The sequence below is a fragment of the Gobio gobio genome, assembly GCF_949357685.1.
Source record: "Gobio gobio genome assembly, chromosome: 15".
Classification (NCBI taxonomy): Eukaryota; Metazoa; Chordata; class Actinopteri; order Cypriniformes; family Gobionidae; genus Gobio; species Gobio gobio.
The window spans coordinates 19,029,985-19,056,012 of record NC_137108.1 but is presented as its reverse complement, the minus strand read 5'-3'; the positions used below and the strand labels follow the sequence as shown (position 1 = coordinate 19,056,012).

Here is a 26,028-nt window from a genome sequence, read left to right as displayed (position 1 = left end):
ATTGTAAAATAGCCTTATTTAAAAGAAATGTTAACTATAATATGATGCATAGTTAATAATGTTGAGTGATAAAGTCGTTGTTTTTTATCCCCGAAAGCTCCATGCTCATCATTTGGTAAATCTGTGCCATGCTAATGCAATGCATTAATGTTGAAACGTCTATTGGTCCTCTGAATCCCACATCAATAACATTGATAGACATATTTCATAAAGGCCCATCAGGTGAAATAATGGCATGTCTATGTCAGGGTGCATTATTCATGGAAAACTACCCCCGATGCACAAACGGACAGAGTATTGAACTAATAGAGTGTGTCAGGGAGAAAAAGAGAATGCAACAGAGTGCTTGGATGAGTGCATGAGAGCAGGGAAGTTGAATTTAATTCAAAACTATAAGAGGTTAGAATATTTTTAAATCATTAACAATCAGACCAGGTCTAATAAAACTTACCTGCATAATTCTCATGATTGGTAAAGGCATTTAAAAAAATGACTAATTCATGGGCATTTCACTCTTAAAATTAGGGTTAACAGTGAAAGTTTATCTTTTTCATGTTCTATATGCATGGACCTTGGTAAATGTTGTAACTTGCGGTGTCCATATTGACAGGACGCATGGAGCATGTGACCAGTGAAGGAATTGAAAATAACCACATTTGCTTTACTGTTGTCAACCCCCATCTTTCTTTTCAGAAGGGCCATTTGGAATTCCTAAAGACAAGGGGGGGGGGGGTTTGGTCTGATTGGTCAGTTTAAATATCTCACATTTGGTTTCAGTCACATGGTCAAGGAGAGATAAAAATAAGTTGTAACTGTTGCTCTTTTTCTTTTATCCTCTGGCTCTTGAGGTCTTTGGGCCTTCTCTTCTTTCCCCTTTCCCTTCTCTCTCTGGTAACATTCTAGTCATGCTGTGTACGATTAATGGTATAAGTTTATCATCTCATACATCCATTTTTTAACTATTTTAAGTGTAACCATAACCAGATTTTGTTATTAAATTCTTTCTATTACAAATACTGTGCTAACTGGTTTTGATTTGGTATCGACTTTGAAGTGCTCCCTATTGCAATTCAATATAGTCACATTATAGCAACGCTCTCCCACATATTTTGCTATTGTAACTGCACTTATTTGCGCCATTGGTATAAGTTGCAGTGGGTGGAAATAGACGAGAAATGTACTGTTTTCTTCCATCTTTCTGATATATTCTCAAGGGCCATTCAAACCAGTAGATAACACAGAGGAACAATATTGTTGGAATCATTTTTTTTTCAGTTGATGAACAATAAACACGACCACCAATCAGAAACTACCTGACTAATTAATGAACTCAAGCATAAGTGGCAGAACGCATAAATACAGGAATGGTGTGAAAAGGGAAAAACATCCAGTATGCGGCAGTCCTGTGGGCGAAAATGCCTTGTTGATGCTAGAGGTCACTGATTCAAGCTGATAGAAGAGCAACTTTGACTGAAATAACCACTCGTTACAACCTAGGTATGCCGCAAAGCATTTGTGAAGCCACAACACGCACAACCTTGAGGCGGATGGGCTACAACAGCAGAAGACCCCACTGGGTACCACTCATCTCCACTACAAATAGGAAAAAGAGGCTACAATTTGCATGAGCTCACCAAAATTGGACAGTTGAAGACTGGAAAAATGTTGCCTGGTCTGATGAGTCTCGATTTCTGTTGAGACATTCAGATGGTAGAGTCAGAATTTGGCGTAAACAGAGTGAGAACATGGATCCATCATGCCTTGTTACCACTGTGCAGGCTGGTGGTGGTGGTGTAATGGTGTGGGGGATGTTTTCTTGGCACACTTTTGGCCCCTTAGTGCCAATTGGGCATTGTTTAAATGCCACGGCCTACCTGAGCATTGTTTCTGACCATGTCCATCCCTTTATAACCACCATGTCCCCATCCTCTGATGGCTACTTCCAGCAGGATAATGCACCATGTCACAAAGCTCGAATCATTTCAAATTGGTTTCTTGAACATGACAATGAGTTCACTGCACTAAAATGGCCCCCACAGTCATGGGATCTCAACCCAATAGAGCATCTTTGGGATGTGGTGGAACGGGAGCTTCGTGCCCTGGATGTGCATCCCACAAATCTCCATCAACTGCAAGATGCTATCCTATCAATATGGGCCAACATTTCTAAAGAATGCTTTTAGCACCTTGTTGAATCAATGCCACGTAGAATTAAGGCAGTTCTGAAGGCAAAAGGGGGTCAAACACAGTATTAGTATGGTGTTCCTAATAATCCTTTAGGTGAGTGTATATCTATGGTTCAGGGTGCTAGATAATTACAGACAGGTGTGTTGGAGCAGGGTTGGAACTGAAATCTGCAGGACGGTAGCTCTCCAGGAGCAGGGTTGGACACCCCTGATCTAGAACATGAAATTAAACCAAACACCTTGTAATCACTGTTGACTTTGCTGACATGATGGAATATCATACATCCTGCAAGTTTTTGGCAAAAACATGTAACCAAGTTCAAGGTTATTTTGGCTAGAATTGGGTTACTCATAGCCAGACTAGTGTCTATACTTAACCGCAATGGTGAAATAACGGCTGTTGCTTGCTGGGTTATATCTTGCAATTATAAGGAAAAAAAAAGAATTGTGAGACACTCGCAATCACGACTTTTCTAAGAAACCTTTTTTTTTTCAATGGCTGAAACAAGCGTCCATACAAAACCTAAACAGCACATTAAATTTTCATAAACTGTCGAAAGTGTATGAATATTTATTCAGGCAAGCACGAGCGGAACAGTTCAGTACGTTATGCAATTTTTGCCATTTACATTGTCATAAGTTGCGAATGGTACCCCTATTCCTTACCATACCACTTTTTTGCCTACCGAGCACAGTAGTCTGGTACTAAAGGGTGAAGCTAGACCAATGTTGATTGGTTGACAGAGAATAGTCACTTGTGGGTGCTTGTCAACTGTTTTTCCTTGCAGCCTTGGCTCAAAGCATGTCTTCTTTTGACAACAGCCACATGCCGAGAAGCAAACGCAAGCCGGATGAGGGTTTATTATCCCAAATTGTACCACTGTGGAAACAAGCCATAAGGGTATGTTCACACAATGATATACAAAAACCTGAAGTGACAGTCAAAACAATTCACGTTCACAAAAATGACTAAACGCTGTATGCAGCTAGGTCAGTAGTTGGCGATGCCACTTTGAAAAGACAGACTACACGCCTATGCACTTATGCTCTTTCACTGAGCACAGGCGCCAAATGCACATGCAGTCACCTTTTCAGATGTATTGCTGTTAGCCTAGAGACAGACAATACCATTTCAAAAAACTTGCACTTTGAAAACCAAATGTAACGCCAAGGTATTTTAAAATCCTAGATTTATGGTACTAACTTTGGAAGCAGAGTCTGTGATAAGAGTAGCTTGTTGCGGCATACAGTACATGCTCTTGTTAGTGCCTTTTAAAGAGCAATATAAAAAGCTTTGTTTGGATCTCCCACTGTGATCAGAGTGTAGTCATTGTTTAGCCGTCCCAACATGCTCTTACATGCGTATCAAAAGGAATCTCCAGTGACCACTTGATTGGATTATGTGGAGTGGGGGTGTGAATGAGTTTGTGGGGTGGAATGTTGCATAGAATTGTTAGTCTTGACCTCAGTTTATATTTTTTTAAATAAGCTGGCTTCCTTTAATGAACAGTCACACATTTTAGAATGAGTGCTCTGACCCAAACTAGTCACTAGATGAAACAAAGACAACAGCTTCCATCCATTTCTCACAAACAGAGGACTTTATTCCGTCACAGGTTCTCAGCAGACAGAAAAGCCTTTTTGAAGTCAATATCCATTTTTAAACCTCACACAAACACAGAACAGAGCATTTTCATATAAAAATAACATTGGTCTTCAAAGGAAGCATGTAATTTCCATCCAGGCATGTGGTGCAAACATCCAACCAGATGAGAAAATGGGTCACGTATCAAAAAGGGCAGAAAGGTCACATCTATTCCTTGGAGGACATGTGTGCCATCAAGTCACAAACACGGTTGCTGTACCCAAACTCGTTGTCATACCTATGGAAGGAAGAGAATGGATTAGTACCACTTAAAAGCACACAAGCAAAGGGTTTCTTGTGCCCTTCAAGTAGAGTCAGAATATCTTGATTAAGAGTCCAGAGGACAATGTCTAAGTGAAGCCGCATTTACACATGCCACATGATACACAAGTTGCAGAGGTGTTACTGGAAGGGGGTGTGTTGATTTCAAATATAAAACAAAAACAAAAAAACAAATCCAAAATATAGATATAATAAGGGATAAAGTGTACCTCTAGGCGATGATCACAACCTGACGCAAAGCTGCTACTTGACAAATAATTGGCTAAATTTGTGCAAGATGAACATTTCAGGGATAAGTGTACACTCATACCACAACATAATTATGGGGACATTAAATACTGATTGTACATTAAATATAAATTACTCGTTTAACTTAAAATTGCCTTTTATTGTACGGTGTACAAAACCTCCTGGCAAGATGACAAACACTACAACATTATAGCAAAATCAATATTGAAGTCCTATTGATTTCAATATAAATCAATACCTAAGAGATGCATGACAGCACCATTTGTATGAAATGAGATGTAACAGCCGGCTTCTGATACCCAGATGAGCGGTCTATATACAGACGCTTGACAGTCGTTATCGATCAAAAGACCTTGGTATGCCACAACTGACCAATCAGAATCAAGCACTTCAAAGAGCAGCATAAAGGCCTATAACCTCTATACAGATCGGTGAGTGCAAAACAAGTCTGCATTGAATGAATGATTTTACGTGATGCATTTTTAATTAACTATTCATATGTGGTTATTTGGGTTCATTCAAGACTAAAAAAATTAGGTACAAGTGTTCTAGATGCAGTATCTTACCATGTGACCAGCTTGACAAAGTGATCATTGAGGGCGATGCCAGCATTGGCATCAAAGATAGAGGAGCGACAATCCCCATTGAAGTCAGTGGACACCACCTGCACACAGAAGAAACTCAATATGCTGAAAACTTCCCCAAAACCTTTACACTCAACCTTGACAATTTGATATGCATACCTGGTCCTCTGTGTATCCCAGGATGCCTTTCATGGGTCCTTCAGCTGCAGCCTTGACCACTTTCTTGATGTCCTCATACTTGGCCTGTAGTCAGCAGGAGACATGGAAAGCCGACCGGTGTCAACTTGAGGTAATTTAACAGAAGCCATTTGGAAGGTTTGAAAATAAACTCACAGGTTTCTCAAGGCGGACGGTCAGATCCACCACGGACACATTGGGGGTGGGGACACGGAAGGCCATGCCAGTAAGCTTTCTGAAACAGGAAGTAGCAAACATCAGAATGCATTTGGATTGCAGAAAGGGGAAGCAAAAAAAAAAACGAAGCACATCAAATACCTAAACTTCCCCCAAACAGAACATTCCACTTTTGAGTAAAGATCACAAGACATTTTTATGTACTGTAGGTCAGTCAACTCTGACCTTTAAAAGTGTGGGCGTGCGGACTGCTTTTGCAGAAGTAGGGTTTTAAAGTAAAATTTGCGAAAATTAAATTGCAATCTAAAAGATGCAATTTAAACATCAGTCATGATGGGAGGGTGGCACTGACCCATTGAGCTCAGGAATGACTTTGCTCACAGCCTTGGCAGCCCCAGTGGAGGCTGGGATAATGTTCTGACTGGCACCACGGCCATCCCTCCACAGTTTCCCAGAGGGCCCGTCAACGGTCTTCTGTGTGGCTGTGATAGCATGAACAGTGCTCTGAAAGAAAAGTGGGAGCGTTAACGTTCTGGGAACGATTATAAAGCCTAAGCTTCACTGGCACCTCATTTATCAACTGATGCATTTCGGTAAGAGCCAAATGAAGGAAAAGTGGAACAGCACATTGTCAGACGCATCACGGCAGGTCTCAATCACTTTTAGGTCAAAAGGCTCTTTGGTGAGATTGAAAAGGCCATTTAATCTTACCATAAGACCTTCAACGATGACAAAGTTATCATTGATGACCTTGGCCAAGGGAGCCAGGCAGTTGGTGGTGCAGGAGGCATTGCTGGACAAACAGACAGTCACAAAGGACTTGAATACTTAATGAAATTCAGGGATTTTATCCATGTGAAAAATGTTTGAGCACACTCAAGTTAACTTAATTTGCTTTAGTACACCCCCTACAGGATATAACCATGATTGCATATCTCTACAGCATAACATCTCTGCCAGAGAATAATCAAACGTGGGTATTTTCTAATTAACACAAGTTAAATAAAAGAAAATTATAAACATTAAATATAACCACCATCCATTTTATTAAATAAAAAAAATAAAAATAAAAGTACACATTACAAAACTTATTTTAATTAAGCATTTAAATAATTGACAATTATCCAACAAAATTTAAAATAAAACTGACAAGTAACCAAGTAATTTAAAATAAAACTTTAAATGCAAAATTGGTGCATGTGTATACCAAACTGTAGATCCTTACCTGACAACTTTAAGGGAGTTATCATATTTCTCATGGTTGACGCCCATGACAAACATGGGGGCATCTGCACTGGGGGCAGAGATGATGACTCTCTTGGCACCACCCTTAAGGTGAGCCTAGCAGGAGAGAGCAAAGGTTCAGACACAGGAAATGCACAATATAGTGTTGATAGCTGACGTAATGACTACATACAGAAGCCTTCTCAATGGTTGTGAAGACACCGGTAGACTCCACAACATATGTAGCACCTGCATCACCCCATTTAATGTTGGCTGGGTCTCTCCTGGATGGATACAGATGGACAGATCATGAGTTCAGCATTAAATGCAGCATTTAATATTTATAGGGACAGCACTCACTCGCTGAAGACTGTGATGGCCTGACCATCAATGACCAACTTGCCGCCTTCTGCCTTAACCTCACCCTTGTATTTGCCATGGGTGGAGTCATACTTGAACATGTAAACCTGCAAAGAGAGAAGGGAAATCATATTTGGATTCTTTAATTGCGTGAAAACCATAAGTCAAAGTTCAGGAGAAAACTAAGTATGAAACTTGCCATGTAATCAAGGTCAATGAATGGGTCATTGATGGCCACAATTTCTACTTTCTTGGACTGGACAGCAGCACGTGTCACCAGACGCCCAATGCGGCCGAATCTGAGACACAGGAGGAAATAAAGCTCATTTTGAACCATTTTCTGCAACAAAATCAGTTCTCAGTATAGACTACAGTTCAAAAGGTTATGATAAACAAGATTTGTTTCCTTTTAAAGACAGCAGTAAGGCGACATTCAATTGATCAAAAGAGACGCTTTGAATAGAAAGTTTAAAAGAACTACCATTTAAAGTATCATTAAAAGAAATGTATCAGTTCGAAGTACAGTATAGTATAAGAAATGTTGAGCCCCAAATCCACATATTAGAATGATATCTGAAGGACATGCTGAAAATTCAGCTTTGCCATTACAGAAGTAAAATTACATGTTGAAAAAGCATTGAATTGTAATATTTTTACATTAGTTTTCACTGCATTTGATTAAATAAAATGCAGCCTTGGTGAGTAAAGACAATAAATCCAAATCAAACTTCAAAAAGGTAGAGAATTTGTAATGAACTTTAATCAAAAATGCTTGCTTAATTTAAATTTACAAAAGTAGAGTTCTGCGGTTCCAATATTGCAGGAGCGCAAATCTCATCACTAGATGGCACACATGTCCCTCGTCTGAGTAGACATGAAACAACTTCCTGTCCTCATGAGTCCTGTGACTGGACCCTCTTGTATCCCACAAGGCAAAAGAAAACCAGTGAACAGCACCACCCTTTACCAAATATAGAAAGGGTCCTAACCTTCAAACCATTCAATGTGCCAACAAAGCTAAACCCTGAAGAATGGTTTAGTAGTGTTTAGATAACCGATCCTACCAAAGCGTTAGAGACAGTTTGGCAGAGCACCATAAAGCTTGACTTTGATAAAGAATTTCTGTAGGCCTCCAGCTGTCATTGTGAGCTATTTTGGTACTCATAACACCACCAATGCTGAAGACAGATAAGGACTGACTGCATGAAAGAGTCACAAGAAATCCTCTTCTATTGCAAAGCCCATTAAATCAATACATAGGCCAAAGAAAAACAAGTGATCACAGTACATACTGCTTTGCACTGATAAGACCTACTGATACGGTGAAGGTACAACAACTTCAAAACATTTGCATGAAGTCCACAAAGATTGAGAAACAGGCCAAAGGTATAAAGTCCTGTAGATACAATGCTCTTGGTCAACTGTTTGATCAGTGGAGTTACATTTTAAATCAGGTTAAATGCAAGCTTGCAAGAGGAATGTTGTAATGGTCTGTAAAAGGTGAACAATACGAACATTTTGGAAAAAGTAGCCTATATTTGACCATTCAGTTCCACTTTAACTTACATTTTAAGTAACTCACTTGTGTTAATATTTACAATCAAAGGTTGACACATTAGTGAAGACACTACGTGTGAGCCAACATAAGTGAACATCAAGCTGGATCTAAACTTTGCAGGACAGTAGAGCAAGTCCTTCATAAGCACCAAAGATGTGGTGACATTTGGGTATACATGCATGAACATTGATGTACGTGCCCAATGCATGTCGCTTAAATTATCACATGTCCTGTTGCATAACTCTAAAAGCCTTGGAAAGGTCACAGCTGGTGCTAGGGTCTCCCATTGCAGAGACGCATCAGCTGGTCAGTCAGAGATTTAAATCGAGTTGAATTGTTGGGTACTGCATTGTGGCAGGAGTATGACACGGCTGTGTAATTCAGACTCAAAGCGAACTCTGACCCAGGAGTATAAAGTAAAGCAAAAAGACCAAGTACACAGATAAACGTGCCATTATTTGACGTCGATGACGTAAACGCATACACCGCGTTGGCACAATCCCAACAGCCGCGCGACTGGCTCGCGCAGCCGACGCCCCCGCCAATCATTCATCTGAATCAATGAGCAATCCAGTAAGGATATTGAAATCTGCTTCAAAGTGTTTCAATCTTCAGGGGCTTTTTTCGATTTAGTAGCATCTTAACATTTATACTAGGCTACTCAACACCCCAAAACATTACTACATTATAAATAAAGTTTGTATGGAAGGCTCTCCTTGAAGCGTTTTAAACATGACAATAACTGTCGCATTATGAGTTCTTACCCGTTGATACCAACTTTAACCATGATGCCTGATTTGGTCTTGTCCTCTGGAGAGAGAGAAAAAAGAAAAGAAAAAAAACACAATTATTTGTGCGTCAGTCGAAGCACAAAGTACAGGTTGTGAACTTTAACTGAAATCTAGACAATGCAGAGTGAGTGTAAACATCACGGTCCTTTTAAACTTAAGTTTATAGTATTACGTTCAAACATTTCCCTTTAGGCCTAAAACTTTGCGCTCATTGAGAAGTAATTTTGATTTGGGCCTGAACAACTGGTTCTCATGCAATATCGCCCAAACTGTGTTCCATGCATATATAGGCTAAGCAAGGCAAATATTTAGTTAATAAGCTCAATAAGGATTTTCTACCGCTACATAGCCTGATAAAACACTCAAATTTATTACATGAATGAAAACAAAGTGCATGTGAAGCTGGTATGAATGTTCATTTACCGTTTGTGAGAAGCCTCTGTTCGTCCTGACACTTTGGTGTGAGTGGACTGCTCATCAGCATGAGGTTAATTTATATCTGCTGCGATGGCGGTGGCCACGCCCCCTAGGACTTTGAGACATAATTTCCACGCCCCCTTAGAATGTCAAGGTCGTATTGGGGGGAAGTTGGATGAAACAACAGCATCTCTTAAATAATTATAACAAACGAAATCAAGCTTACAGAAAGTGTTTACATATTATATTAAATCTATTATAGAACTACTGACATATTCAACGTTTGTCATTTTTGGAAATTTAGCATGGAATAAGATCAAGTTTAATGTCTTCAGTAGCCTAATAGGCCAGGCCTTTTCCCTGTAACTTCTTTAGTAGTAAATAGTGCGTTTGAATAGGCTTTTAAAATAAAACATCTGTTGGCATTGATGAAAAGGCACTGTGTACAGACCCTGCAAAACAACACATTTAGGATAAAATGTGCGTGCTAATGGTATTCTCTTAGAGAAAAGAACATTTGATTTGAGTCTGTCCACCCTGACCTTCTAACAGTTACTGTCCCAGACTGAGAGAGAGCGAGATGAAGCAGGGGATCAAATCACCCTCATCGTGAGTGTGTGACATTTATAGGAAAGACCATGACCCTTCCCTTTTACCCAGCCATTTCTCACATCAGTAGGGAATCCAATGCCTTTGTACCTGCAGAATCACTACCCAGTGCATACACCTTCACATGTACATCTGCAAGTGGTAAAACCAAGAAAACCAGAAAAATGATTGAAGAAACATATCATAAACAGTATGAAAAGGACACGATTTCCTGTTTAAAACAAGAACAATCTTTCAGAGAGCGACAGGGTAGCTTTAGTTTATAGATTTGCATAGTGAATTTAATCACAAATTACATTTGATTAATCGCATTATAATCTTTCTGTTATCCGTCTAAATTTTGCGTTGGTGTTAATTATCTTAAATGTCATTGACTCTTTGTCTCTTTTCTGCAATTAATCACAGGGTTATACTAGCAATTAACACTGACATGATCCTGGAGATATAGGTGCTCCATCATTGTGTGAGGACAGATTGAATAAAATAGATCCATGCTTTATAACAATCAGCTGTCATAGTGCAATGTTCCACAGTAAATCTGCACCTTTGTTGCAAGATATGCTCTGTGACTTTGCAAAACTACAGAATTGCCCTTTGTTACTTTGCATTAAAGTAGTACTCTCTGTGGTGTTAAGTAACATCTGAGTATGCCCTGAAGCCTGTCGTGACTGCTGCTGTGGCCATTTGGCTTCTTTTGATAGTTCAGAGGTCACAGAGATGAAGAGGCCCAACTGAGTTCGTCACCGGATATTGAAGAGGGGTGTGACAGTTTTGAAATTGCAATCTCACCCTTTAATCACCGCAATGTCCTTATTAAATGGGGTAGCTGTAATGTATATACTTCTATAAGTACATATAATATGAATTCCGAAGTCATTCTTCTCATGAAAACAGGTTGAGAGCGCTCAGCAACTGCCCCTCAGAATAGTGTACGCATATCCCTGCTATCTGCTCCCCAGCCACCAGAGAGAATGTGCTGGACTGTCGCCAGGGTCAGGCTAAAAATACACAAACACTCGAAGGCTGACCCCGCACCCTTTTCACTGCAGCTATCTTGTGCTCCTGTGGAGTGACCTGTACGATCCACTTCACTCTGTGTCGACTGACTCGCATGATTCAGGCAGAATCAGACAAGCTTCTGAAAGTAACCCTGACTGACACAAACAGCACGTCTGTCACGTCATATTGCCAAATTCACCCCAGACAGCTCTTCAGTTTGTTGAACTCTGGGGACGAGTTGTTGTTGGTTTAAATGCTGTTCTCCAGTGTGGATCATTCTTTACTAGCTCTGTGCGTTGGTATGTGAGGTTGTTATATATTAACAACTAACCATAAAGTGCCATGGCTGTTTGAGCTCAGAGTCCAAGATCTGATCTGTCGGGATAAGTCTAGTGTCTCAAGCTTCATGATATAGTGCTATCTTGTGGTCAAAAAATCCATTTAAGACTGTCTGAGCTGATTTTCATCATTTAAAATGTACTTACAAATGTGTTACTATGAGCAAATATATGGATGTTAATAATATACAATGTTGGCAGAATGTTGGGGTGGTGAAGATTGATTTAAAGTTAGTTAGGAAATGTCCCTTTAACTTCCAATTTGGCCTCAGGATGACTTAAAATTGTTTAGATTAACTTAATATAATGCTAAAAACACATCAGTCCTATTTATTTCATTGCATTTATAATTATTACAAACTTTTTTATTATTATTAAAGAATATACAGTTCTTGTAACTTCTGAAATCACAAAAATAATTGTGGCTAGGTGAAAATCAAGTTTTTAATGTTGTGTCTGGTGTTTTTATGCTTTAAGCAAATGCATAAGTCAACACCATTGCTGAGTATTTCCCCCTAAACATCCAGTGATCCAAAGACAGTCTCAAAAATGCGGTTTGAAATTGCTGAACCTTGTATCCAATCATGTCGACGTGTGGACGGGCTTTAGCATAACGCCACCTTGGAATTACAAGGTTCTATTATGCATTCTGAACAGTTTTGAGATATTGAGCTTCAAATATTTTGCATTCCATATAGCAACAATTATATGGGGAACAAGTCTCTTTCATACATGAAAATGAATGAAATGTATTCTAAATGTACAATATCAGAATCCTCTCAAATTTGTAAATGGGGATTTTTGGAACAGGCCAAATGCAGATGATGATCATGAATACTATGCATCCCTTTAGGGAAATTCAAACATCCAGTAGCTCACACAACACCAAATAGTTACTGACAATGGACAATGGAGTCACACAAAACACCCAAATTCGAATAAATAGATAACACAACCACAACAACCTATTAAAGGAGCTGTACACCAAAAAAAAAAAAAAAAAAAAAAACACATGATAGTGTCACATCTGTCTGTTTGTTTGATCTTTCAGTTGTTTTTTGATTCTGTCACGTGTTTCTTTGTCTTAGTTTCCCGCCACTTGTCTGTTTCCTTGGTTACCCTTGTTAGTTAAGTTCTGTTCAGCTGTGTTTAGTTAATTATCTCGTTTCTGTCTCCTATTTAAGTTCCTCTTGTTCACTCAGTCTTCGTCTAGTCACTGTTACGTTACCCTGCTATGTGGATTGTTTCCCTGCCTTTTCTGTATGTGCTGAATGCCATTGTTTAAGTTTATATTTGGATCTTCTGAGTCTTCAGACTGTTCCTGTGCACCCCAATAGTTACAAATAGAACCTTCTAATGCTAAAAAAAACCTCTTTCTGCTTTGAATTAAATGGTTCTATCTTGCAAAACATGAAATGAAGCAATGATTTTCAAACAATAACTTCAAGTTTTCAAGAAAACTTCTAATGCGCTTTGGCATTTCGGGGGTCTGAAAATCCAATAGCGTTTCAAAGTGGAAATATTTGAAAATTATGTAAATGTGTAAAAACTGTGAAGTTATGCGCATGCGTGTTATGTGTTCAGTCTATAGGCGGTATAGACCGGTCTTAAGACCATTGAGGGTCTTGTCTCGGTCTCGACTGCATTTCTCCTCAGTCTTGTCTTGGTTTCAGAGTTAGAGGACTCTGGATTTTATCTCAAGAGCGGTCAAGACCACAGCTGCAAGGATATCACTAAATTGCCCGTGCATTGTCTGATTTAACATCATTAATGTGATTTGATGTAAAACTTACTAAAATGCAATCAATAACTTCTTTGTAATGTGATTTATTTTGTTACTTTGCTGCCGGTGTTCAAAATCAATGCAGCATTGTCTCAAAAATGCCCAAAATTAATATAAATGCCCACAAAATTCTGAGATTTTGTTTTTTATATAGAATATAATAGAATATAATGAAGCAATATCACAAGAGCAGGAGAACTGTTTTCATGAAAATAAGCGTGATTGCAAATGATATTTAATTATACAAACGTTCAATAAACAAGAAGTTCATATTAAATGACATTTTAAACTGTGGCTTTGCTAATTTGGCGTCGTTTCGTTGTTAAATGAATCAGCTGCTTTGAACAAATCGGTTGAATAAATGATTCCATGACTGTTAATATTTTAATGTTAAATTAATCTGAACATTATTTATGCAGATTTAATTGTAGGCTACCAATTCAGATGCAACTTCTGTGCCGTGAGTTTTATTGTTAGTGATTTGATTGGTAACATCGCTATAGTTTCTTACTATTCTAATTGTGTGTATTCATTAAATATAAGACATTTCTCTGACAGTAGATATGGATCTAGATGAATTTAAAGAATGCTGGTCTGGTCTTGGTCTCAACCCCACAAAAGTCTTGGTCTTGTCTAGGTCTCGGTTTTGGTGGTCTTGACTACAACACTAGTGTGTAGTGTTTCTTTACAAAGTTACATCACCAACTACTGGCCTGGCAGCAGAATACAGTGTTTTTAGTCATTTTCACAGTTTTTTGTTTTGACAACATTGTTGTCTGTATGTGAAACCTTTCAAAGCCAAAAAGGAAAAAAAAAATCAGTTTTTAGTACATTGTGTAAATGTACCCTACGTTAAAAGTTATTTTTCGTTCTTCGCGTTTTATTTTTAAAAAAGTCCCGCATTTATCAACAGTGCATAGAAAATATTCTGTATTTTGTCCTACGAATAAAAATTTAGAATGTCCCTAAGTGGGTCCAAGGAAATAATTGCATCCAACATTTGTCACAGCTGTCTTTTATAGGGTTTGACACCAATTACGCATCGTGTTTAAAACTACAAAAATGATGTCCAAACACAGGACATATGTGGATTGCTTAATGCATACTGTGACACTCTTAAATCAAGCATAGCGTCAGTTCTGGCAGGTCACGTTAGTCAACTCGCATCAGCTGTACGTCACCTGATCATGTCTACCTATAGGGATACGACGTCTATCACCAGATACATATATATAGCTCCTCAGTACTATCAGCTGCTATCGCGTTTCTCCAGAGCTCATTTACCCTCCTCCACCCCCAGCTCCTCCTCTTGTCAGTCAGGATTTGGTATTCTGATTTCCCTTGAATCAGACTAAATTCCTGAATACTTTGTACATTTAAACATTAATGATATCTGGAATACATTATGTTGGTTCCGTTCTGTTTATCCTAAGGGGGGTTATTGCTGCTCTCCTTGCTCTTAACCATGTTAGGCTGCATGGATGCGCAGGGAGTTCTTGCCCAGAACAGAACCATACCGGCAATCCAAACTACATGCTAAATAGTATATGCTATATGCTAATATATGCTAATGTGCTAATCATCTTTGACGATAGTGGTCCTGACAGAAATGCTTTTGTGTAGTGTCACTATTCTACCACTAGATTATCTGCGTAAGCATGATCAGAGATTTGCTTATATTTACACACATTTCTACATATAAGTAGCCTACAAGTTGGTAGATCCCACACTTTGCGTGAAACTTGCGCACTTATTACGCACAAATCTGTGCGTACGCACCGTTGATAAATGAGGGCCCTGGCTCTTCCAAGCTTCATAATGATAGTGAATCGTGAGATTTTGAAGCCCCAAAAATTGCATTCATCCATCCATCAAAGAGAAATCCATACGGCTTCACGAAGTTAATAAAGGTCTTCTGAAGCGAAGCGATGGGTTTTTGTAAGAAAAATATCCATATTTAAAACTTTATAAACTAAAAGAACTAGTTTCCTGCAGACGACCGTACACATAGTCATAGACTTGCGGCACGAGTAACCTCTTATTCGATATATGACGCAGGATATCGGGTAGCTTATCCTTTGACGCCTCTTGTGGCTTAAACAAATACACTCTAAAAAAAAAGGTTCTATATGGCACCAAAAATGGTTCTTGGCTCATAATCATAGGGGAACCTTTTTTAGTGCTATATAGCACCAATTTTGGTGCTTCAGTGGTTCTTCAGTGGTTCTTCAGCGGTTCTTCAGAGGTGCTATATAGCACCTTAGTCAAAGAATCGGTGAAGAACCTCTGAAGCACCAAAATTGGGGCTTTATAGCACTAAAAAAGGTTCCCCTATGATTACGAGCCAAGAACCATTTTTGGTGCCATATAGAACCTTTTTTTTTAGAGTGTAGGGCTGTGCAATAAACTCAAGCTCCTCTTCTCTTATATCGAAATCCGAGACATTTCTCTTTAAAATTTCTAGTTTTAGATTTCTAATTCACGACAGGTGCTTTATTTTGCTCTATCCTCTGTGCTTCCGCATTTGTCAATACATCATGCATCAGGTCAGGGGTCACTCTTTCGCCGTAAATTGATGCGTACGGCCGTCTGCTGGAAGCTAGTTAATATAGTTAATAAAGTTTTAAATATGGAAATTTTTCTTACAAAAACCCATCGCTTCGCTTCAGAAGGCCTTTATTAACCCACTGGAGCCGTATGGATTACTTTTATGATGGATGGATGCACTTTTTTGGATGCACTACCATTATAAACCTTGGAAGAGCCAGGACATTTTTAAATATGTCTCCAATTGTATTTGTCTAAAAGAAGAATGTCATATACACCTAGGATGGCTTGAGGGTGAGTAAATCATGGGTTAATTTTCATTTTTGGGTGAACTATTCCTTTAAATTGTTTGGGCTGCGTTCATTTTGCTTCATTATTCTCTGTTCTGATGCACATTCACATTCACATTCATTGTATTGCAAAAGTAGCTTGGACATTTTGTATAATTCAGCAACTTTCTGTATAACATCTTTTGTGTTCCATTTACTTTGGGTTAGTTTAACAAATTTAAGAGTACGTTAAAAGTAAATAACTTTGATATTAAATCATATACTGTCAAAATAACTGTAGAACAGAGGACAGAGATAACAAACCAATTCACCAAATAATTTTTAATAATACGGCTTAATATGACTGACATAAAACACTATTCAGTTCTTAGAAAGAGAATGTGTTCCTATACTTATAAAATATGTAGTTCAAGTTAAGATTTTATGGCTAAACATAGTAAGGATTTTTTTCTTTATTTAAGCTAATCCTAACACCCACACATACATTTCACAGGCTGATTCAGTGATTTGAAGGGTTTTTTCATGCAGTTCCCAAATGATTTAGTGGTTGTGTATGTATGTGAGACTACCAATTGCTTCTCAGCATTAGAAGAGGAAAAAATTCTGAAGAGCAGTCCTGTTTAAATCCATTTACAGTAATTGATAATAGTGCATCACATTGTTCAATAAATTGTTTCCAAGAGTAATAATTAAGTTCCTTAATTAAAACTAAATAGCTCACATAGCCACCACTAAACCCTAGGCTGCCCACTCCTCACCACAGGAGCATGTGGATGTGTGTCAGCCTGCGTGTCCTTGTACAATGGGAGCTGATTAAGACTGTGAAAATCCTGACACATTCTTCCAATTTGCATATTTGCAGCCCATAAGGAAAAAAATATGCAGAAACAGGTGGAACTCCTTGATTTGCAGTGTGTGGGAGAACACATTGAGAATAACCTGGGTTTCGAAGAGAATAATAAGAACACTTCATGATCAGGGAACGCAGTTAAGTACATGCAGAATGCAAAAAGAAACATGATGGGAGAAATTTTATTCATGCAAAAAGTACAGAAAGTGCGCAGTATATGTTTGCGTTCTCATGCATTTGTGAGACTATTTGAGACACACTTTAAAACCTTTATTCACTAGTAAACTACTAGCAGAATATCAAAAATGAAGGACATTGTAGCTCATCTACATCTCAAGGAACGAGTAAAACACTTTGCTACCTTCATTAAGAAATAAATATACAAATACAGCTAAACAACATGTCACTTTAAATCCCATGTAAAAAATACGTATATTGAAAGACACGGTATAATGAATTTGTCCACCTAACTTTGTACAGCTCTTTTCACAGGGTCCCAGACAAGAGTTTGGTAATGACCTCTACCTAAAGCTAAGCAGGACAACAGTCATCTCATCATCTCGGCCCGTCTCTCAGTTCATTATTAGCAGCCGAGGCCACTCATAGAGCCGATCCGATCCAGTTTCAGGCCAAAGCAGCCTCGATTCCAACCCCTCCGCAACCGGTCCGGCGGAGCTCGCTTCTGATTGGCCAAAGCACCCTTCAAGAGGCGGAGCCAGGCATTCTCGCTCTGCACAGGTATGTCAATCCACTTGGGATATTCTGCAACCTTTAGCCCAGAGCTGAAGGTCTGCACAGGCTCTTCCTCACTCGTGAGGTTCTCAAGATCATCAAGGGTCAAAAGGTCATTGTAGCGCTCAAGGAACTGCTCAATGACCTGCATTGAAGAGATAGGAAATATGTTTCAATGACTGTTTGTGAGTTAAAAATATATTTATGCAAGTAATGAGGAAGCCCACCTGCATGGCTTTGTCAGGGGTGTGCAGGGCTCGGGTGTGGCCTGGCACCGGATTGGCCAGAAGGACTAGAAGCACCACAAATACAGAGGAGCACAGCATGGTGCAAGTGATATTGGCCCCAGATACACCACTAATGCCAGTCAGGATTTAGATGAACAGATTTAGATGAATACACTCAAACCCAGATCAAAAAGAGAGTCGCATGGGAAGACAAACAGAAAAACATTCTGCAGAAAATACTACATGTACATACAAAGAAACACAAAAAAACAGAAAGAGGTTAGTTTGTGTTAATGTCATGCATTAAACCACTGCATTTTTCAGATTATAAAACAACATTTTATAATCTCAATTTATATAAATAAAATTAAATAATAGACAAATCCAGGTCACACTGCACCCATATGCATATAGGAAAGGAAGTAATGTAGGATTATTATTATAATTTTTTTGTTGTTGTTGACATTTTCATGTAAATATATTTTCTCCTCAAATTCTGTCTGGACTTTTTAGAGGACTTTGTTTTCTTTTTTTGCATGAGTGTTTATTTATTTATTTTTTCCTTGCAAAAATGATTTAATTTAATTTAAGTTTAATTCAGTACACTAAAAATTACAATGATTTTCTATTTAAATCAGCATAAAGACAGTACAACAAATATTATGATGTATAAAACCTCACTTTTCACATTACAAGAATAAAAATGATTAAAAAAAAAACGTATTTGTTTGTTTTTGCATTAAGGTGATGAGAATTTGAGGGAGAGCTAAATAATAATGATATAATATGATTAACAATGCAAAAGAGTTCCTCGAAGATAAAAACAGCCTTCATTTTCTATAAAGAAAATATAATATTATTTTTATTTGGGTGTAAAATATGACCCGGACATGTTCTTGGCAGGTTTTATGAGATTCAATCACATGCTGTGCAGAAACAAAAAAATTGCTTGCAAAAAATGCCAAAATTATTTGATATTTACATTTAGTCTTAATGATATATATCTAAAAAATATATATAGTTAATAAGTTATACAAACAAATAATAGTGTTTAGTAAAAATCTGAGCTGTTTAACATGAATTTTCACATGAAAATAAGAAGATAAAGTTTTGTTTTACTCACCAATAATAGTTCGAGGATCTTCTAAAACTTGACTGAATGCTTTAGTCCTGCTCCATCCCTCTCTCTTTCTCTCTCTTTCTCTCTCTCTCTCGTCTTAGTTTTTGGCACCTGCTAAGAGCATCCCTGTCTTTCCCTTTCCTCTCTCTTCCTTCCTCTGAGTGCAGGAATGTGATTTAATGCGAGTGGTGTTTGTATGTCAGTGTGTGTTTGTGTGAGCTTGGTGAGTATGTTAATAGTAAGGATGAGGTGTCTATATATGCTTTGCTCGTCCCCCCTTTCCACTCATACAACACACACCTCTTTTCCCTCCCTTTTCTCTCTCTCTCTCTCTCTCCTTATCTTAATGTCTCTCGGATGATGTCAGAGGTAGGGGGTGTTTGATGTTGTCGGGGTAATCAAGCATGGGGATGCCACCTTCTGCCTGGAATATGACATCATATGCACGCACATCGCAAAAGAAATCGTGACACAAAAGCAGGGCACCACAACCAGGTGTTGCCCTCCTCCGCCCTCTACTTTAAATGATCTCATCCTTCCTTTTTTCATTCCTCATCCATCCATCTCTTGTCCCCTCGCATCCTTCTGTTTGCAAGGTGCGACTTTGGCTGCCAAAAGCACCATGGGCTGGCAGAATATTGTGTCTGTTGAGAGGACGCCAACACTTTTTTAGTGGACTTAACTCAAGGAGATATATAGAGCTTTCAATGTGTGTTTGGATAGGAAAGAGACATTTCTTGCTGTTTCTGTGTCATACGCACATGTAAAGCAAATGCTTGAGTCCTAAACTCATGGTCGATGTCCATCATGCATGAGAATAAAGCTAATTTTTAAAGTGCATTTGCATTGCAAGTAATTTATTGAACATGAAACCTTGATTTTTCCCCCAATTAATCCGCTCTTGTGGGTCACTGTGAGAAATGTCTTTGTGTCTTTCCTTTTCTTTTTTTCTCTCTCTGTGAGTGCCATCACAGACTGCCAGTGCCATCTGCTTACTGCTCCCCCCCGGCCTCAAGAACATGATACAAAAGCCTACATACACACACACACACACGTTTTATGGGAAAATAACCCATAGACATAATTAAACGGTATATTCTATCCCCTAACAATAAAACGCATCACAGAAAACCTGCTGCATTTTCAAAAAACATCACTTACTTTGATCAGGACCAAAAAATGTCCCCACAAGGACAAGGATTTTGGGATCTTGTCATCTTAGTGGGGGCATTTTGTCACCATAACTTAGAGTTTGCAGGACGCACACACATACAACCTTACACATGTTTTTTTTTACAAGAATATAACTAAAAAGCATGCAGTGGTTTATTGTGTCATAACATAACAATACATAACCGCATCAATAAAGCCTTCAAGATCACCATGTGCATTCAGATAAAAAGTAACTTTGCCTTGCATAATTTACACATCGTTTACAGTCATTTACTGTGTCACAACATGCATTAAATTGCCAAAAGTTTTGGGACGCCTGCCTTTACATGCACATGAACTTTAATGACCCATTCTTAATCCGTAGGGTTTAAAATGGAGTTGGCCCACCCATTGCCGCTATAACAGCTTCAGCTCCTCTGGGAAGGCTTTCCACAAGGTTTAGGAGTGTGTTTATGGGAATTTTTGATCATTCTTCTAGAAGCGCATTTGTGAGGTCAGGCACTGATGTTGGACGAGAAGGCCTGAGCCGCCTGACTCGCAGTCTCCGCTCCAAATCATCCCAAAGGTGTTCTATCAGGTTGAGCTCAGGACTCTGTGCAGGCCAGTCAAGTCCCTCCACACCAAACTCGCTCATCCATGTCTTTATTGACCTTCCTTTGTGCACTGGTGTGCAGTCATGTTGGAACATGAAGAGGCCATCCCCAAACTGTTCCCACAAAGTTGGGAGCATCAAAAATGTGTCTTGGTTTACTGAATCATTAAGAGTTCCTTTCACTGGAACTAAGGGGCCACGCCCACACCATAATCCCCCATCCACCAAACTTTACACTTGGCACAATGCAGTCAGGCAAGTAACGTTCTCCTGGCAACCGCCAAACCCAGACTCGTCCATCGGATTGCCAGACAGAGAAGCGTGATTAATCACTCCAAAGAACACGTCTCCACTGCTCTGGAGTCTAGTAGCGGCGTGCTTTACACCACTGCATCCGACGCATTGCATTGCACTTGATGATGTAAGGATTGGATTTGGCTGCTTGGCCATGGAAACCCATTCCATGAAGCTCTCTACGCACTGTTCTTGAACTAATCTGAAGGCCACACAAAGTTTGGAGGTCTGTAGCTATTGACTCTGCAGAAAGTTGGCGACTTCTCCGCACTGTGCGGTGTGCACCTCAGCATGCGCTGACCCCGCTCTGTGATTTTACGTGGCCTACCACTTTATGGCTGAGTTGCTGTTGTTCCCAATTGCTTCCACTTTGTTATAATACCACTAACAGTTGACCGTGAAATATTTAGTAGTGAGGAAATGATTTGGAGGGGTGTCCCAATACTTTTGGCAATATAGTGTACACATATGTGGGTCAATCTCAGGAAATTATTATAAAAGAATATTGTATATAGAAAGCATAATTATATCCTATATATTTTAATTTCAATAAAAGAAAAATATAGGACATTTTAAAAGTATTGTAGATAGGTAGGTAAGAAGCACCTGAGATTGGTGCATTTCCTGAGAATGACCCTTACACAAATATTTAGTTCACAGTGTTATATTTAATTAAATATTTTATTCAATGTTCCTCAATCACGGGCCGAGGCCCTTCCAAGAGGGCCTCAAGATGATTTAAAATAAGATTAAACAAGCAGTGAAATAAGCTAAAACAGGTCAAATTAATTAATAAACAAATCAAGATACTTCTCATTTTAATTCATGCCCTCAATAACTGGTTGTTTCCTCAAGCAGGATTCCAAGTATTGAAAAATACTGACTTTAGAATTGCAATTTCAAGACCTAGAAAAGTAATTTAAATGAACAAAATCAACCGCCACAGGCATTTATATAATGAATATACATTTTAGTAATGAATGCCATATTTTATGTTGTTCGAATTGTGAGGGAATAAGCCTATTTTTTTTTTTAATGCTTAATCCATATCCATTAAATCACAAATGACTGTAAGAGTCTCATGAATTTATTAAAAAGAGTGGGAACACTGAACAACATTTAGCTCATAAAACTTCTGGAATCCTGAAATAAATGTATTTTAATTATAATAAGGCTATTTGTAACTTTTATTATTTACAAGATATATACACATATATTAAATAAATGTGTTAAAAACAAAATATTGTTGTGGACAGTGAAGGCTTTGGAGTCAAAAGGTTGAGAAGCACTGACTGACACAAAGACAATCTTAAACGTGTAGATATAATGCACTGTCACAACCCAACACAATCATTTCACTTCACCACAGCACGAACACAATATACAATTCATTTATGATCCAACTCTCATCATACAGACACAACAGTGGTATAACACAGTAATACTCTGACAAGAACACTTCTAGAAACACACACACACACACACACACACACACACACACACACACACACACACACACACACACACACACACACACACACACACACACACACACACACACACACACACACACACACACACACACACACACACACACACACACACACACACACACACACACACACACACACACACACACACACACACACACACACACACACACACACACACACACACACACACACACACACACACACACTGAGGTATCCCTGGCTTCATAAAGGCATCAGCGTCTAGAGAGGGGCTCTTGTGTTTGATCAGGTTGAAACCAGTGTTTTTACGGTTGTGTACCCTGTCTGAGTTTCTCACACTGTGAAGGATCGTAGGTTTATCCAGCCAGCTGCTGCCACTAGCAACCAATCCAGCAGGAACCTAGCAACAGAGCCATTTAGAAGATCTAATTACTTTATTTACATTACAGTGCTTATTTGCTCTAATTACAGATATCAGTTCAATTCAAATGTATATAATATACAAGTTGTCAAAAACTCAAAGTTTTTTTATTAAAAAAAGTCGTAATTAAGTATTTGACCACTTTCATCATAATTATTTTTTTTTTTGCTGTTTTACCTTTACTTTGCATATTCACAAATTAAATGAGTAACAGCACTTTGCAACACTTTTCTTCCCAGTCTGATATAGTTTGTGCTGCACTATCCTTCTATAACAGCCTCTGCAAAACTTGTATTACACTATGACAGTTTAAAAACCAATCCACACACTGCAGCGTAGTGGACTGAAATGATCAGGGATCTCAAGTTGCTCATTTCTAACACTGGGATCCTTCAGAAGGATATATGGAGAGTGGTAGGTGCTACATACAGCCCGGCCGATAGAGGTAACAATATGCTTGGTGAAGATGTGGGTTTGGCAGACCTGGGTGGAGTCGGTGTGCCTGAACACAATGGTGAAACCAGAGGGAAGGAGGAGCCCCGTGGAGCCAGAGGGGTGGAGGGTCGAGGCACAGCTGAAGACTTGGAAGTCTGATGCGGAGCCAGAGCAACGGTAGACCAACATGAAGAGGGACAAGGGAGACTGGCAGAGCATGAGGGATGACAGATCATGGCGGATCCGAGTTGGAGCCAATGGGTTTGGGGGTCATGATGGAGTCTGGGGCCAGAGGCTTGAGGTGAAGCTGAGGGATCCACAGGCCGAGGTGGAGCTGAGGGATCCACAGGCCAAGGCGGAGCTGATGACTGGAAAGTCCCAGGCAGGTCAGAGTAGCTGGGTGGAACCACAGGAGGAGGAGCCTGGGGGCTGAAGGGAGAAAACGGAGGCGAGGTAGAGGAACTGGATGGCTAAGGCCAGGGGTGTCCAATCATTCTCCTGGAAGGCCACTGTTCAGCAAAGTTCAGCTCCAACCAAATTAAACAAACCTGAACCAGCTAATCAAGGTCTTACTAGGCATACTAGAAACTTCCAGGCAGGGGTATTGAAGCAAGTTGGAGCTAAATTCTGCAGGATATTTGCCCTCCAGGAGCAGGTTTGGACACCTATAACTTAGGCAGAGGTGGAAGGAGAGGGAGGCTGGGCACAACCATTCGTGACGAAGGAGACTTGGACCAGCGGCAACGAAGACGACTAAAGCTGGGCATACACTGTGCGATTTTCGTCCGATTTCGAGCTGACTCGTGCAACTCTTTTTTGGGTCGGGCCGATTTTCAGCTTTATCGTGCGTCGTTTGTCGTGAGGTGTTCGTGCAGTGTACAGGGGGAAACGAGAGGCGACAAACCTCTCCCGATCGGCAATCGGATGGTTGGATGAATTTCTGGCATGTCAGAAATTCTGGTCGCTCCTCGTGAGGTTATTAAACAGCTGAAGTAGAGCTACGAACTGATTGCTCTATTTCTCATAACTGCGCCTGCGCGAAAGCAGAAGTTGAACCATTTCATCTTTAATGCAGCAAGAAAGAAAACAAAAAGAGGGAGATCTTTAAGTTATGTTGGCAGTTATAAAATAGCAGAAATTTAGCAAACTGTTGCTTGCTTCCAGTTCGTAAGACGTTCGAACCACCATGTTTAGCCTATCAGTGCCTCTTTAATTAATTTAACTTTGAATAATAATTTACTTGTTTTACTTTCACAAATTATTTTATATACTATTATTTAATATTTACTTAATTTTATTATCATGGGAAAAATGTGAACCGTTGTCCATCATTTGACAAAAGAAAAGAATTACAAAATGTCACGGCGCTGTCACAGGGTGTTTTGGTGACGGTTCATGTTCATGTTTTTAGTTTATCATGGTTATGTTTGAGTTTGTCATGCTCACAGTCTTGTCATTCACTTCCTGGTTTTGTCATGTGATTCCCATGCCCTCATGTGATCTTGTGTCTTGTCCTGTCATTGGTTCATTGATTAATCACAGTTCACAGGTGTCACTTGTCTTGTCATTAGTCTGTGTGTATTTAGCCCTCATGTTTGCCATGTGTCCTTGTCTGTTATTGATGTTGTAACCTGCTGTTGGTGAGTCCTATGTTTAGCCATGCCAAGTATTTGTTTTGCCAAGTCTTTGTTCCTCGTTTTGAGTTAAGATTTATGTTAAGATTTATATTGAATAAAGCTGCACTTGGGTTCTCAACTTGCCTCCAGTGGAAAGTCGTTACAGGCACAATATAGATTTTTCAGTTAAGTCAGTTAAAGTAAAATCTGACGAGCTTTCGTTGCATTCTCACAGAGACAAGATAAATCTAATTTAACATGCTGATAATGTATAGCCTATAACTGTCTTAATTTATATTTTTTATATTTATCTTGTGGCCCATATTGTGAAACAAATTAGAAGAGAAGTCTAGGCCCATTTCATGTTAAACAAGTTGTTTTTGAAATAAAGCTGCTATTACTTTCTGATAATAATAATACTGATATTATTGCAGTGTTCTGACATATTATAGACTGATAATCATTTTAATTATAGGCCTATAATTCATATGCAGAGTATCAGTTATGCATTGATGCGTTATAAAATTAACGTGGGGGCAAATTAAATGTAATATCAATTTAATAATAAAAGTAAGCCTACACTAATAATAATGATAGCTGATGCATTTGATAGGCTATCTCTCTATTATAGTTTTTTTCGCGCATATTTCACTTGTACAGTGTGAGCAGACAAGTCGCGCTCGACGATCGGTCCGCACAGTGTGAGCACATAAATCGTGAGCTTTGACTGTACATCGCATGCGATCTACTCGTACAGTGTGAGTAGGAAACCTTGCTGAAATCTCACAGAAATCGTGTATGCCCAGCTTTAGTAATGGGCTTAACCAGCAGAGACAAGGATGCCTTAGGACTGGCCTTAACCAGCAGAGACTGAGACAAC

The 26,028-nt window shown here is 39.1% G+C and overlaps 3 protein-coding genes across 3 annotated transcripts in view; 1 reads left to right on the top strand and 2 right to left on the bottom strand.

The window, feature by feature from the left end:
- The window catches only part of gtf3c6 (general transcription factor IIIC, polypeptide 6, alpha), a 1,355,101-nt gene that overhangs the window by 1,301,782 nt on the left and 27,291 nt on the right, over positions 1-26,028 (top strand). The gene's annotated exons all lie outside the window — the stretch shown is intronic.
- On the bottom strand, positions 3,765-9,763 carry gapdh (glyceraldehyde-3-phosphate dehydrogenase). The gene is made up of 12 exons (XM_079836182.1): positions 9,657-9,763; positions 9,207-9,252; positions 7,084-7,183; positions 6,885-6,991; positions 6,718-6,808; positions 6,526-6,641; positions 6,012-6,093; positions 5,653-5,804; positions 5,280-5,358; positions 5,106-5,189; positions 4,929-5,026; positions 3,765-4,069 (listed from the first exon to the last, which is right to left on the bottom strand). Exons 1-12 carry the CDS (start codon positions 9,715-9,717, stop codon positions 4,000-4,002), a joined length of 1,086 nt encoding a protein of 361 aa, XP_079692308.1. The 5' UTR covers positions 9,718-9,763; the 3' UTR covers positions 3,765-3,999.
- On the bottom strand, positions 17,229-19,376 carry nppcl (natriuretic peptide C-like). Its single transcript, XM_079836694.1, has 3 exons — positions 19,149-19,376; positions 18,026-18,155; positions 17,229-17,943 (listed from the first exon to the last, which is right to left on the bottom strand). The coding sequence occupies exons 2-3, from the start codon at positions 18,122-18,124 to the stop codon at positions 17,650-17,652; spliced, it is 393 nt and encodes a 130-aa protein (XP_079692820.1). The 5' UTR covers positions 18,125-18,155; positions 19,149-19,376; the 3' UTR covers positions 17,229-17,649.

Excerpts from the sequence above, each read along its gene's own strand:
- gapdh (XM_079836182.1), bottom strand. The coding sequence starts at position 9,717 with ATGCTGATGAGCAGTCCACTCACACCAAAGTGTCAGGACGAACAGAGG. Across the intron at positions 6,809-6,884 it reads GCCATCACAGTCTTCAGCGA|GAGAGACCCAGCCAACATTA; the intron begins GTGAGTGCTGTC and ends GTATCCATCCAG. Across the intron at positions 5,027-5,105 it reads TGGGATACACAGAGGACCAG|GTGGTGTCCACTGACTTCAA; the intron begins GTATGCATATCA and ends TTCTGTGTGCAG.
- nppcl (XM_079836694.1), bottom strand. The coding sequence starts at position 18,124 with ATGCTGTGCTCCTCTGTATTTGTGGTGCTTCTAGTCCTTCTGGCCAAT. Across the intron at positions 17,944-18,025 it reads CCCCTGACAAAGCCATGCAG|GTCATTGAGCAGTTCCTTGA; the intron begins GTGGGCTTCCTC and ends TCTTCAATGCAG.